This window comes from Rhamphochromis longiceps, linkage group LG1 (genome assembly GCF_057381845.1).
Source record: "Rhamphochromis longiceps isolate RC_006_pf linkage group LG1, R_longiceps_female_GT1.1, whole genome shotgun sequence".
Lineage (NCBI taxonomy): Eukaryota > Metazoa > Chordata > Actinopteri > Cichliformes > Cichlidae > Rhamphochromis > Rhamphochromis longiceps.
Window position 1 is genome coordinate 32,363,119 of NC_140557.1, and position 13,236 is coordinate 32,376,354.

General features: G+C 38.3%; 1 protein-coding gene across 1 annotated transcript; it reads right to left on the minus strand.

The window, feature by feature from the left end:
• Window positions 1–6,486: 6,486 nt before the first annotated feature.
• fibinb (fin bud initiation factor b) lies at window positions 6,487–7,749 on the minus strand. Its single transcript, XM_085407443.1, has one exon. The coding sequence runs from the start codon at window positions 7,353–7,355 to the stop codon at window positions 6,735–6,737; it is 621 nt and encodes a 206-aa protein (XP_085263569.1). The 5' UTR covers window positions 7,356–7,749; the 3' UTR covers window positions 6,487–6,734.
• Window positions 7,750–13,236: the final 5,487 nt, after the last annotated feature.

Sequence of the window (13,236 nt, forward strand, 5' to 3'; positions counted from 1 at the left end):
GCACGTTATCCGCAGGTGTAATTACGAAAATGAATTACAGTCCTATTTGTTTTGTGTACCGCATTCAATCCAGTTAGCTAACATACAAAGAGCCGTAATAAAAGTTATTAATTATATCTGTGTTTACCCTGCAGTCAAATATTAAAAGATAAAGACCCTATAATAACACAGAAAAAACTCCAACAGTCAGGCAACTCCGTATGAACGAACACTTTGGCAACATTGGGAAGGAAAAACTCCCTTTTAATAGGAAGAAACCTCCACAGAACCAGGCTCAGGGAGGGGAAGACATCTGGTATGACCGACTGAGGGTGAGGGAAGAAAGACAGGACAAAAGACATGCCGTGGAAGAGATGCCTGGGTATAATAACAACTGATGATTAAATGTAGAGTGGTGTATAAACACACAGTCAATGAAAAAGGTGAGTAAAGAAGAAACACTCAGTGCACTTCAAGCTCTGCCTCCCATTCTGCTATTATGTATCCTAGGTACCCACAAGTAAACCAGAACTCTGGAAGCGAAGTGCTCTATTGAGGTGATATGATAAAACGGGGCCTTATCACGGGGTATGTGATAAGAGTTCAAATTTGATTCTGGATTTAATAGGAAGCCAATATGTGCGAAATATGCCCTCTCTGCCTAAAGCTCATTGGTTTGAGACAAATGCTGGGAACAGCGTTGTTTGTTTAACTTGGGAACGAAACTTAAAGGAGCACTTGAAGAAAAATGGCCAGTGCCACAATCCCCCATTTTAAAGTAAATGAGGCAGATCTGCACCAGCATTTAGACCTTTCACTTTCAGCTTTTCATGTATTTTAAAACGGGTTTTTTTTGGAGACCTGGAATGAGAATGTGCCTGTCTTTAAAGCACTGTGGGTCAGCTTCTGCTATTTAAATGTGGTATTGGTTATAATTGAAATAGACGTGACAGTCAACACAATAAGGTTCAGACATTTTTCATGGTGCCTCACTGAGGTATATTTTTTCATTTCCCAAAAAAATAAAATAAAATAAATAACACAATTCAGTGGGCTTCATACAGAACCTTAACGGTTATAAACAAAGTGTTGATTATATTGCGCTACTATTAGGCAGATACCAGGCCTGCACTTTACAGTATGAAGGACCCTAAAAATGACTGCTGTAAATCAAATTCTGCTGAAAAATTACAACACATTTCCTTTCAGAAATCTCATCTGCTTCTACTGCTTGTCAACAAATTTCAGTCTGAACCATGTTAGCTTGATGGCAGCACATAAGAAAAAAGTCCTGTAATCCCCAAAGTCTCCTGAGGAGTAAAAAAATGAGTACAAAAGTTGATGGGAAGCCATCCAATATCTGTTATGTATTTATACTTCAGTCTAGAGAAAAGTGAATGGATGACAGCCAATCCCCAGAGCCTATAAATGTCCATAGAAATTACATAAATTCTAAGTTTATATGTCTCTGTGCTTTTGAGGATGCCAGTGGAGGCACTAGATCAAATATTTATCATTCTGATATCAATAAATCTTTTACATTTATCTGGAATGAAGGTCCGAATATAAACTGTTTCTTTCAGCTTTGAAAGTGTGTCCACTTGCTACTTTTTTCTTTTAGACCAATGGTTGGGAAGTAATCAAAAAAACAAACAAACAAAAACGCATATTGAAAACTGTAAAAGTGATAAAGACATGAGTGGATAACGCACAGAACTTTTGTGTCCATTCATACCTTTTCCCCTCAGTTTTGATGCCTTCTTTGTAGGTTTCAGATGAGGATGACCAGCACACAGCAGCGGAGGAGTGTAAGTTTTAATCCAAGTGGCACCTGCTAATGCCAGAGTTTTATTTTGAAAAGCATCATTTTGAAATGATTAACCCAGGAAGAGACACATTGTCAGACACATGGTCACCTAGTTTACGGTTTAATAGATGTGCGTTTCAAAGGGTAAGAGATAATTTCTACTCAGTCACCCAAAGGCACTGGACTTTGTGCAACTGGTTCAAGTATACTCTCTGTGTTACATATGCTGTTAAATCTGTCTCACAATGTTTCTGAAATGATTGAACCAAATGGACAAAGTGCCCAGCCACAGCTGAACACTGTTCATTATGTAACACTGCAATTCATATAAAACCAAAGGTGAAATGATGACTTACCAGTAAGAATGGTAGTTAAAGCAGCTCTGCTATCACTCACTAGCCACTTTGTTAGGTACACCTGTTCATTTACTCATTAAAGGAACATGTAGTCAGCCAATTACGTGGCATCAACACTACATGCTAAAGTTCAAACCGAGCCTCAGCATGCGAAAGAAAGGTGATTTAAATTACTTTGAATGTGATGTGGTTGATAGTGCCAGACTGGCTAGTCTAAATATTTCAGAAACTGCTGATCTGCTGGGATTTTGCTGTGCAACCATTTCTATGGTTTACAGAAAATGGCCTGGAACAGAAAAAATATCCAGAATGCACCAATTGCTGGTGAAGAAATGCCTTGTTAGTACCAGAGATCAGAGGAGAATGACCAGCTTGCTTTGAGCTAATAGGGAGGGAGCAGTAACTCAAATAACCACTTGTTAAAAACAGAACAGAAGCAGAAGAGCATCTTTAATACAAAACCCTGAAGCAAATGGGTTACAGCACCAGAAGACCACACTGCGTGCCACTCCTTTAGACGACTGGAAAAGCATTACTTGGTCTGATGAGGCTTGATTTCTGTTGTGATTTGGATGAGGGGTCAGGATTTGCTGTAAAACACCATGAAAGCCTGGATCTATTCTAACTTGTATTATGGTTCAGGATGCTGCTGCTGCTGTAATGGCGTAGGGGATATTTCTTGGCACACAGCATTTGCTGACCATGTTCATTCCTTTATGGGCTCGGTGTATCGATCTTCTGATGGCTGCTTCCAGCAGGATAATGCACCATGTCACAAAGCCCAGATCAAACTGGTTTCTTGAACATGACAGTGAGTTCAGTGTGCTCAAATGGCCTCTACAGTCACAAGATCTTGGTCTAATAAAGCACCTTTTGGATGTGGTGCAACAGGACATTTGTATTGTTGATGTAAGCTGTAACTGTGTGAGGGTGTCATTTGAATAAGAACCAGAATCTCAGAGGAATGATTACAGCACATTTGTGAATCTGTTACACGAAGAATTTAAACAGTTCTGAAGGCAAAAGGGGTCCAATCTGGTACTAACAAAGTGTACCTACTAACTTGGCCACTGAGTGATTCCTAGCCTTTTTGGTGTGCATACTCACACATGCCTGTCAGATGAGCTTCACTTCCCTGTTTATTGATAAAACTCTTTGTGGTTTAGTGTGTTAATTTGATTGAACTACTACAATAGAGAAGATTCATGGATGTAGTGCAGGAGGACTTGCAGATGGTTGCTGTGACAGAAGAAGATGCTAGCGACAAGGTGAGATGGAGGCAGATGATTCACTGTGGCAACCCCTAAAAGTGCAACTGAAAGAAGAAAATCCTTTCCATACATTTGAGCAGCCTGTGTTTGGCTCATTTGAGTAAACCTGGTATTCATATATAACATTTGGAAACAGAACACTGGTTAGACATAACTTAATGTCCTTATTAATTTTGCATCAACAATGTGGATTCTTAATTCATTGATATTTAAAGTTAACTATTTGGTTAAAATAAATTTGGCTAGAAATGTTTTATTATTTTCCTAACTAACAATTTATCTGATATTCAGCAGCATATTTTCCATCATTTATCCATTAATTTTAGCTATCGATTTGGTACTTTTAGATAGTGATTTAATTCACAACATTCAGCTGAGCTATCTTTTTAGCTACCTAATTTTAAGCTAACAAATACTTCTGGTAGCTTGCTTCCCAGGTTTCATGAATCACTGCAGATATTTACTTTTATAATTGGAATTTAAAAGTTTGGCTTTTTCAATCTATTTTGCATGTACACATTGGGGAAAGCAGGAAAACATGCTGGAAACCCTGACGTAGCCTGTCAATGGTTGGGGTCAGTGGCTTTAGAGAACAAGGATTCAGTGTCAGTGTCTTTTTTTGCTCTGCATGCTGCTAATAATCATTTTACTTTAGCTAAAAAAACCCAAAGTTTTTACCCTCTTGTGGAAACACAGTGTAAGCTATAGTGTTCCCAGCTTTTATGTTTGCTGCTGGGCCTATACTGTGTCTTCTTTTTAATGTTGGCTTCATCCTAATCGGTCGACTCAAAGTATCTTCAAGTAAAGCTGTACTTTCCAGTGTTACATAATGCGCACAAGCTGGCACTTTTAAATATGGTTTTGAATCAATATTATTGACTCATGATTTCTCAGTTTCTCCAACTCAAAGCCTCACCCTCTTTATTCAACCTTATGTGTGGTCTTAAAGGGCCAAAGGGAAAAAAAGATTTTCAGCTTACTGAAATAGAACTCAGGAACAAACAAAGTTGTCTGTAAGGTCCACCACACTGCTTAAAACACCAGCTACACAACATCCTTACATGTCTGTTTCTTGTAAATGCCAGCAAGCAGCTTCTTCCTTCAAAGCATCCATAATTAGGGGGCATTGCCTGTGTGTATAATTCACAGCAGACTTCAAAACCTTGTAAAGCAAACATGGAAGGCAACTTTGTTTTGAAGCATGTGGCAATATATTGTGCATTCCCCCATTGTTATACTGCTACAGCAACATTGTGGGGTGTGCTAAACACCACAAACTCTCAGGACCTCCTGGATGGGGATCCATGGGGATCCCCTGCGACATAATGAATGGTGTAAGCTCACTTTCATGTCAGTAACTACTAGAAGAAAACAACAACAATGGGAGGGACCCAGTGCTCAAAGGACCAGCTGTTGCAGCAACACTGTACTTCAAACACAACTTCTTTATTTAAGAAGACTCGACGCAATCCATTAAGTATGTTGTTTTACAGATTAGTATTTGACACAGAAGTCTACTAGTGCTGCCTGCAGTCTTATCCATCAAAGTATTACATCTGGCCACATATCTTAAAGATATACAAGAATAGATTTTTTTGCTGCTCTATTTATATAAACAATGAATACATAATAGATGTTCAGTAATAAAGATATTGGCACTCACAGTATTTACTTACCTCTAAAAACACTGTACATTTTCAAAGACTACAGGAGGCTTTGCATTTTTAACCATGTCACAACCTTTAGCATCGCGACAGCAAAGAATTGTGCAAAGTCTGCTAGCCTATAAACAAAAACATACATCAGATACATATGTAAACATTATTTTTGGTTTTGCCAGAAACACTCGTCTGAAGCACAAACTAAGAGCGACATAAACACATAACCTTGTAATGTTGCTGCTAATCTATTTAAATTTTGGTGTCAAAGTCAAACCAAATAGATGGCATTGAGCGCAGGGTAAGGATTCTGCTCCAAAACTCACTCTGAGAGAGAACCGAACGAGTGTTGGAAAACTCAAACTAAGACCTGTGTTTTGAAAAAGGATTTTTCCTTTTGTCACTCTTGTGATTGGCTGACTCCTATACAAAGCCATTGTTTCACACGCATAACCCCACACATACACACATGCAGAAAGCCGTGACAGGTAAACGCAGATCACTAACCAATAAAAAGACAAAAAGAGACATTTCTGGTACACTCACTTGCAGAGAGACAGTATTGGAGTAACATTAAGGCGATGTATTATCTACTGTAAAACATTACTTCATATTGAATCATTTTAGATATTCTACTAACATTTTGTATTGTAAGGATAGAGTATACAAAGTTATCAAAGTACAACAGTGCACACAGAATTGTCACCATGCTGTTTATCCTATTAATATCTGGATGCTTTAACTAAACCTGGATTGTGTTACTGGAATTTTTTTACATCATGTTTTTACATCAGTTGGATGAAGCACTTTGATTTGTTTGGTATTTGGATGATTCTGAGAGAAATAGACCAAATTTAGGAATGTCTTAACTGTCCCCCCGCCCCCAGAAATGGTATCACAGTATTGTTGGATTATGTTGCATAAGATGAAAAAGATTGTTCCTTTTTTCATAAGAATATTTAAAGATTGTTTCCTACTCATATTTCTTGTTTATTTTAACAAAAGCTTTACTATGCCAGAGACAGTCCAAAAGACTTTTTCTAAAATAATAATAATAAGAAGAACAGATTAACTCTATCTGTACCTTACAAATGGAGATAGCTACATTTTAGGTTAGGGTAGGTTCTTTTTTTTATATTCCTTCAAAAAGAAATTCTACCATTACTGCAGTGTATGCAGTGCCAAGTTAATGTCCCCCATACTGCGTTTTTAGTTTCGAACCGACTTAATTGGAATATGAAGCCAACATAAAAAAAAAAAACAGAAAAAGAAAAAAAAAGAGTCAAAGTTCCCCCCTAAAACACATTTGTTTCCTCCCTGAGATTTTGCAATGCCAATTATGATATTGCACTTTTTAAATTTTTTTTATTTATTAATTTGTTGGCTTGAAATCTTTAGAGATATGTTAAAAATACAAATACAAATAAACGGGGCACACGCACCCAAAATTATCTTCATCTACAGAACATTTTAGTGAGGAAAATATTTGTTAGTTCAGGAGAACTGATCCTTTATGCTCTGGCTTTATGCCCCTGGTATGTAATTTTCTCTCTGCCTCTGTCTCTTGGTCAAGCGCAACTATTATAATAATAATAACAACAATAATAATAATAAAAGAAAAATGTGGTGCTGCATTAATGAGATGATTAGGGACTATTTTCACTCAGAACTTGAGGTACTCGTTCTTCAGTCTGCTCAGTCTCGTGCCGTGGCTGCGGATGATCAAAGACAGGAGCTCGTGCTTGTCCTTCAGGCCCAGAGAAATGTCCAACGTCTCCTTCAGGACGTCCCGCGTGTGCACTATCATGTTAAGAAAGTCGTCATTGAGCCGGTGCTCCTCCTTCAGCTCACTCTCCTGGCTCTGTTTGAATTTCACCTCGAGCTCCAGCAGAGATTTCTCCGAGTTTGTAAACGCCTCGTTTATCTGGGTTGTCTCCCTCCGCAAATACTTCCCGTAGCTGTCCTCTCCGTCCAGGTCGTACGAGATGCTTTTCCCGATCCCCTCCAGCACCCTGGCAGAGTCCTCGATCTGCCTCTTGATGATAGTGAAATCATCCCGTATGACGGCGTCCTGGTCCTCGCCGAGGCTGCACTTTCGCTCGTCTTTCATTTTAAAAAGCATCTGGCACTTCTCCGGGTCGTCGTTGTCCTCGTAGTCGCCGTCCGGCACGAAATAATGATGGAAAGTACCATTAGACATCTCCGGATGTAAAGGTCCCTGGTAAAAGCCTCCATACACCGACAGTGATATCCCGGCAAAGAGGAGCAAGTGAAAAACAGCCATGATGTCCCAAATATACTCACAAATAGGAAATAAATAAGTTTAAAAATGATGTATTCGAAAAAATATGAGCCCGGTTGTCTATTAAATCCCAAACCGGCAGAAAACCACAAACATTTCAGTTAGTTTTAAAGTCCAAAGTGCGCAGTTGGTTGAAACTTTCTCGCAACCCTCTCTGATATTCTTCTGGGTCCGAGCAGATGAAGTGGCGTAAGTTGTTTTCAACCTCTCGTCCTTTAACGGAGCCTGCCAACTCCCATCACTGTCGGCGAGCACGAAGGCGATGTATGAAAGTTTGTTTCAGCAGTTGTACTCCCGGCTTTAGTCTGGTGCCTCAAACGCAACATCTGGAAGTCTCAAGTGCCGCGCTTCGGTTTTTGGCTAATAATACCTCTGTGCTACTCTCAAATTACAGCCCCTCCGTCACTTAAAAGGCTGCATTCAGTCTGCACCAGGCTGCTACCAGCAAGGCCAAAGCTGTTAAAGCCCCATCGAAACCAAGAAAGACCAAGTTTGTGTGAATTCACATAACCGTGACCAGCTGGCAGAAAAGGTTCAACAAGTTATTACCCTACCGAGAAATATAGGCTACACAAGACCACATGTAAACATGAAATGCAATCGGCCCTATAATTATAGTGAATATAACCAGGTAGTGGCCTGGTTTTATAAAATCTGTTTTTTAATACCTGACGTGAAGTGTGGCAGACATATAATTTCTGTGGTAGTATTGCATAATATAAAGATGACGTGGACACAAACAGCATTACGTATGTATGTAGAACAGGAAAAACGTATCTGATTTCATTACAGTTTGCAGGATTGTTTTCTTACACCTTACATCCAAGTCACTGCATTTCATGGCAGAATAGTGCATTGGCTCAAGTCTATGTGGAGACGCTGGTATAGCTTTTTTCAGTTTTTAATCTCGTTTTTGTGTTGTCTGATGTTTTGTTTCTCTGGACTGTGAGACTGGAATAAATAGAGACTGATATGCTGCCTATGAACAGTCATAGTAATTCGTGTAGCTTAATTTTTAAAGTTACTGTACATACAGTAATCGATACATTTGCTTTTAAGCCATGGTTACTAGTTACTTTTTTATATGCAAAACATTAAATATTCTCATAAATCATGTCATAAACTGTTATAGACCCAATGCTATCCAAGGTTCCTGCAATTTGTTACGCTACATTAAAACGGTCCTTAAGGGTTTAGGCATCATTATTGATTTGCTAGGGTTAATGGTGAGATAATGGTCTGCTGCTGTGGACTTTTACTCAAGTTCTGCAGTTTGCAAACAATAGTGGAAATGCCATTTTAAAGTTAGAAGTTAAGAAAATTGATAGATGACTTAAGTTTTTTTTCTTTTTATAGTATGCTATTTCCATTTCCCAAACAACAGCATTTCAGAAAATCTGGGATGGTGTGTAAAATGTAAGTCAAACACTTCCATAAGTCTTTGTCTTTGTTCGTCCTACTATCCACTAAAGCAAATTAAGCTAAATGTAAATATGTTGCTGTCTTCTCTGGGCCAAAGCTCATTTAAAAAGGACTGACATTGTCCTGGTGTCAGACAAATTTGAAAGTGTTTTTGGGAAAACAGATGCTGTAGCTCCTGAACTAAAGAGGAGAGGGACCAACTAGCTTGCTATCAGCACTCAGTTCAAAAACCTGCATGTGTTCATATCTTCTTCTTGCACATCTGGAAATGCACCATCAGTGAAAGACCAGTTTTAGATTTAGAATTTTACATATGCTCCCATCCAGATGTCTTTTTCAGAGAAAGCACATTTCAGCAAGACAGTGATACATCTACTACAACACCATGACTTTGTCTGAGGAGTGTCCAGGTGCTGAAATGGTTTGCCTATTGTCCACACCTTTCACCGATTGAAAAAAACAAACAAACAATGCCACATCATAAAACACAAAATACAATAATGAAGGCCTTTGACTTCCTCCCAAACTGTTGTTAAAAGTAGATGGGATGCTACCGAGTGGTAAGCACTGCCCTGTCCCAACCTTTTTGAGATGTGCTCCTGCCATCAAATTCAAATATTAGTTCATTATTTTCTTAAAATGGCACATTTTCTCAGTTCAAACATTTGATGTGTTTTCTGTGTTCTACAATGAATAAAACACAGTTTTATAAGATTTGCAATCAGTTTGTATTTACATTTTGCACGGCATGAACTTTTTTGGACTTGGGTTGTACTTCTTCCACCAAGCTGATAATGTAGAATCTTCATTGTAAAAGAAAACCATTTTAACCTTCACTTTGCTTCTGCCAAATATTGCATTATTTGTTTAATATAGTAGGGTGGTTTGATCCTTGACTCTTTGAACCAAAATGTGGCCTCGGGTAAGATACTGAACCCCCACAATATGCCGCTGATCCATCAGCCAGTGTGTGTGATAGGATTGCTGCTCTATAAAAAGAGACTTGTGTGACCGGGTTAAATGTGGCTTGTAGTTTAAAGCCCTCTAAGAGGATGATAAGACTAGAAATGTACTGTATTTGGCTAATGCAGTCCACATTAATATAAAAAACTCAGATCTGTAGCGCTGGCGGGACATAGAGAAGTCGAATCCACGGAGTGTAAAAACATGTTTGCTAAGCAGGCTTTAACACAGTAGCCACCTGTCTTTGGGTCACTTACTGGTGTCAAATGACAGGCCGAGTCTAGTTCAAGCTAAGGGAGTGAAAATGCACGAGATAGTGAATGAGGAAAGAAAACTTTGTTTAGCTTTGACATGTAATTTGTTTTGATTTTTACAATTCTCATGCTCGTAACTACTGATTGTGAATTAAACCACAGCTGTGAAATATGTTCCCGTATTAAAACACTCTGCCAGGGCTGGAAATCCAAGAGTTGCTATTAAATTGAAAATGTAGTGATTTGTAAGCGGCTTTAGTCACAAAAGCAACGCACCAAGGGAAGGATAATTTTGTTTTTATATGTAATTCTATATCTCAAAGAGCAACATCTCAAGAGTGATCTAATTTGTCAAACCCACAATTCCGCTCAGCGTGTGGATATCTTTCCTGTTGAAACAGTGAACGTTACACCGTCACCAACCTCAGAGGAATTTTGTTCTTCGCCACATGAGTGATTATTCGGGGTTGGGACCTGCATGAATTTAGCTCGAGAATGACACGTTTTGTTCGGTAAACACAATGTTAAAATGTTTATTTCTTTTTCGGTTGGTTGAATAAAAACATTGTGAGAAATATATTTATAAAAAAGGAAAGTCAATGGCTTTGTTACATAAGCCTTACATAAACCAAGGTCTGCAATGTGAATCAGTCAGATTTATGATGTGGACAAATACCTCACTCCTCATCCTGTCTGGATCTACCCTTGCTGACACGAGGAACTGAGAAAAGAGAGAATTTGATGTTTTCTCCCTCCCAGTTCTTGCTTCCAGGTTTTCCATTATAAATTGTATCCCCCCACACCAGCATGAATAAGACACTGTGACAGCTTCTGACTGTCAATGCTCCCACTAATGTCCTGTATTTTTTATTTTTTTTTTAGCTAACAGTGGGCTCAGCTGTTTATGGGTGTTTGGGCATTCTGTGTTACTCTCCAGCAATCATCATTTAGCCTCCACCCTACTCAGAATACCCTATTTTAACAATACAGTGCCCGCTTACTTACAGATTTGCCACTACTGCTTTTGTTTTAGGTTTGAATGTGTTAGTGCAAAGCTATTTCCATCCTCTCTGCTGCTCATTGCATCTGGGTCGTGACAGCAGTAAGTGCAACCTTCACTTTTATGAGAAAACCTGCAGTGTCAACTCAATGTGCTGTCAAAGACCAGACAGGCCTTGAGACGCTTAACAGCGCCCATCCTGTGACATCATTCTGCAGAAGGGCTTTCTCTATGGTGTCAGGAAGAAAAGAAATGGAAAATGAAGTCACATTATGGGCTCAGGGTGTGATGCTGTTTTGGTTCAAAGCCTTTTGTGGCATGCATCTACATTAAATCATTTTCAAGAGGTGAAAAAGCCACCTACTCACATAGGACAATCTAATAAAAAAAAGTGGGGAAAAAAACAGTGAGGAGGTTTTAGTGACCTCCCTCTTTCAGCACCACAGCTGCGACACAAAACACAAGCCAGATATTTCTGTCCTCCCAGTTCTCTGCAGCATGAGCTGCTGCAGTCTGTTTTTCTCCACTTTATTGTGGATATTGAATGAAAATTGAATTTAACAATACATAACAGCATTTAACAACCTTGTTTGTGATAAAGTGCCTCCAACTTTAAGTTAAATTGACCGAACTGGGATTAGATCCCAGCTTGGCAAGCTGCTTCCCAAACTGAGCTTGACTCGGGGTGATTCAGCAATCAGGCTCGGAGTGTTTCCTATGATTGCAAATAAGGCTTATTTTAAAGAAAATGGCACCGGGTTATTGGAGACCATGTTATGGGTGGTTATTGGATTGACTTCTTTCTTACCTAAGTTCCTGTAGGTAAAAATGAATATCATCAAGAGCAGAGCAAATTAAATTATGGGCGTTTGATCATGGTTCAGAAGAAAGGAAAAAGTGCAAAAAGGAGCTGGATGGCAGATGTGACACAGCAGGCAGAACAGGAGCAGATGGCTCAAAGACAAAAGCGACACTGAGCAATTTGGCAAAGACCTCGGGTTTGTGGGTAGGTATGTGTAATATAAAGTATATGTCTGATAAGGGAAAATAGGTAGACGAGTTAGACAATGACTGAATTGTTTTAACTTCCCTTTTTGCAAGCTCTCTGCTAAAAAGGAACAGCTTGCTTGCTTGCTGCACAGTTAAAGTCTATACAAATCTCCATTGATTAAACTAATCTAACTAATCAGGTTGGTTGGCAATCTTTTGTCCACTCCTTTTTTTATTATAAAAGTATATATTTACTAAGTTACAATATTGTGAAAAAAGCACTGAGGTATCATATTAGAAATTTGTTGAAACTTTGCAAACATAAATGGAAATTTTATGAGGCAAAAACAGAGTTTGTAGAATTCTAAAAATCTTTGAAATCAGTATTTGGTTCAATTTATAAAATCATTATTTAGATAGCAACAACTCACAACCAAAGTTGCCTCCAGGTGCTTTATTTGGTACCAACTTTATTCTTTAACACAGCCAGAACTCTCTTAGGCAAATAGTTTCTTTATGTAGTCTTCAGGAATAGTTCTCCGGGATTCTTGAAGGTCATTCAAAGCTCTTCTTTGGATGTTTCTGCCTTTTGTTCTGTTTTTTGTCAAGACGATTCCACAATGCTTCAATAATGTTGAAATCCATTCTGTATTTTTCTATCCAGGTATACTTTTAGTGCATTGGCAGTGTGTTTGGGATTTTTGCCATGCTGAAAACAAAGCAGTGACAATCAGATGCTTTCCAGATGGCACCTTAGCTTTCTCTCCCTGTTTTACTTTCTTAAGAATGGCTTCTGGACAGCCACCGTTCCACTGAGACCACTTCTCAAATCAAATCAAATCAAATCAAATCACTTTTATTGTCACATCACATGTGCAGGCACACTGGCACAGCACATGCGAGTGAAATTCTTGTGTGCGAGCCCCACAAGCAACAGAGATGTGCAAACACAACAACACAAACGAGCAAAATACAAGAATGGCCAACCTGAAACTAATAAATATATGTACAATATATAATAGTGTATGCATTTCTGGATGTGTATACTAAATATTTTCCTACGTGTGTGTGTGTGTGTGTGTGTGTGTGTATACACATTTTTACAAATTAAATAGTAAAAATAATAATAATAATAATAATAATAATAATAACAATAATAATAATAATAATAATAATAATAATAATAATAATAATAATAATAATAAAATATATAAAATATACAGAGTTGAAAATG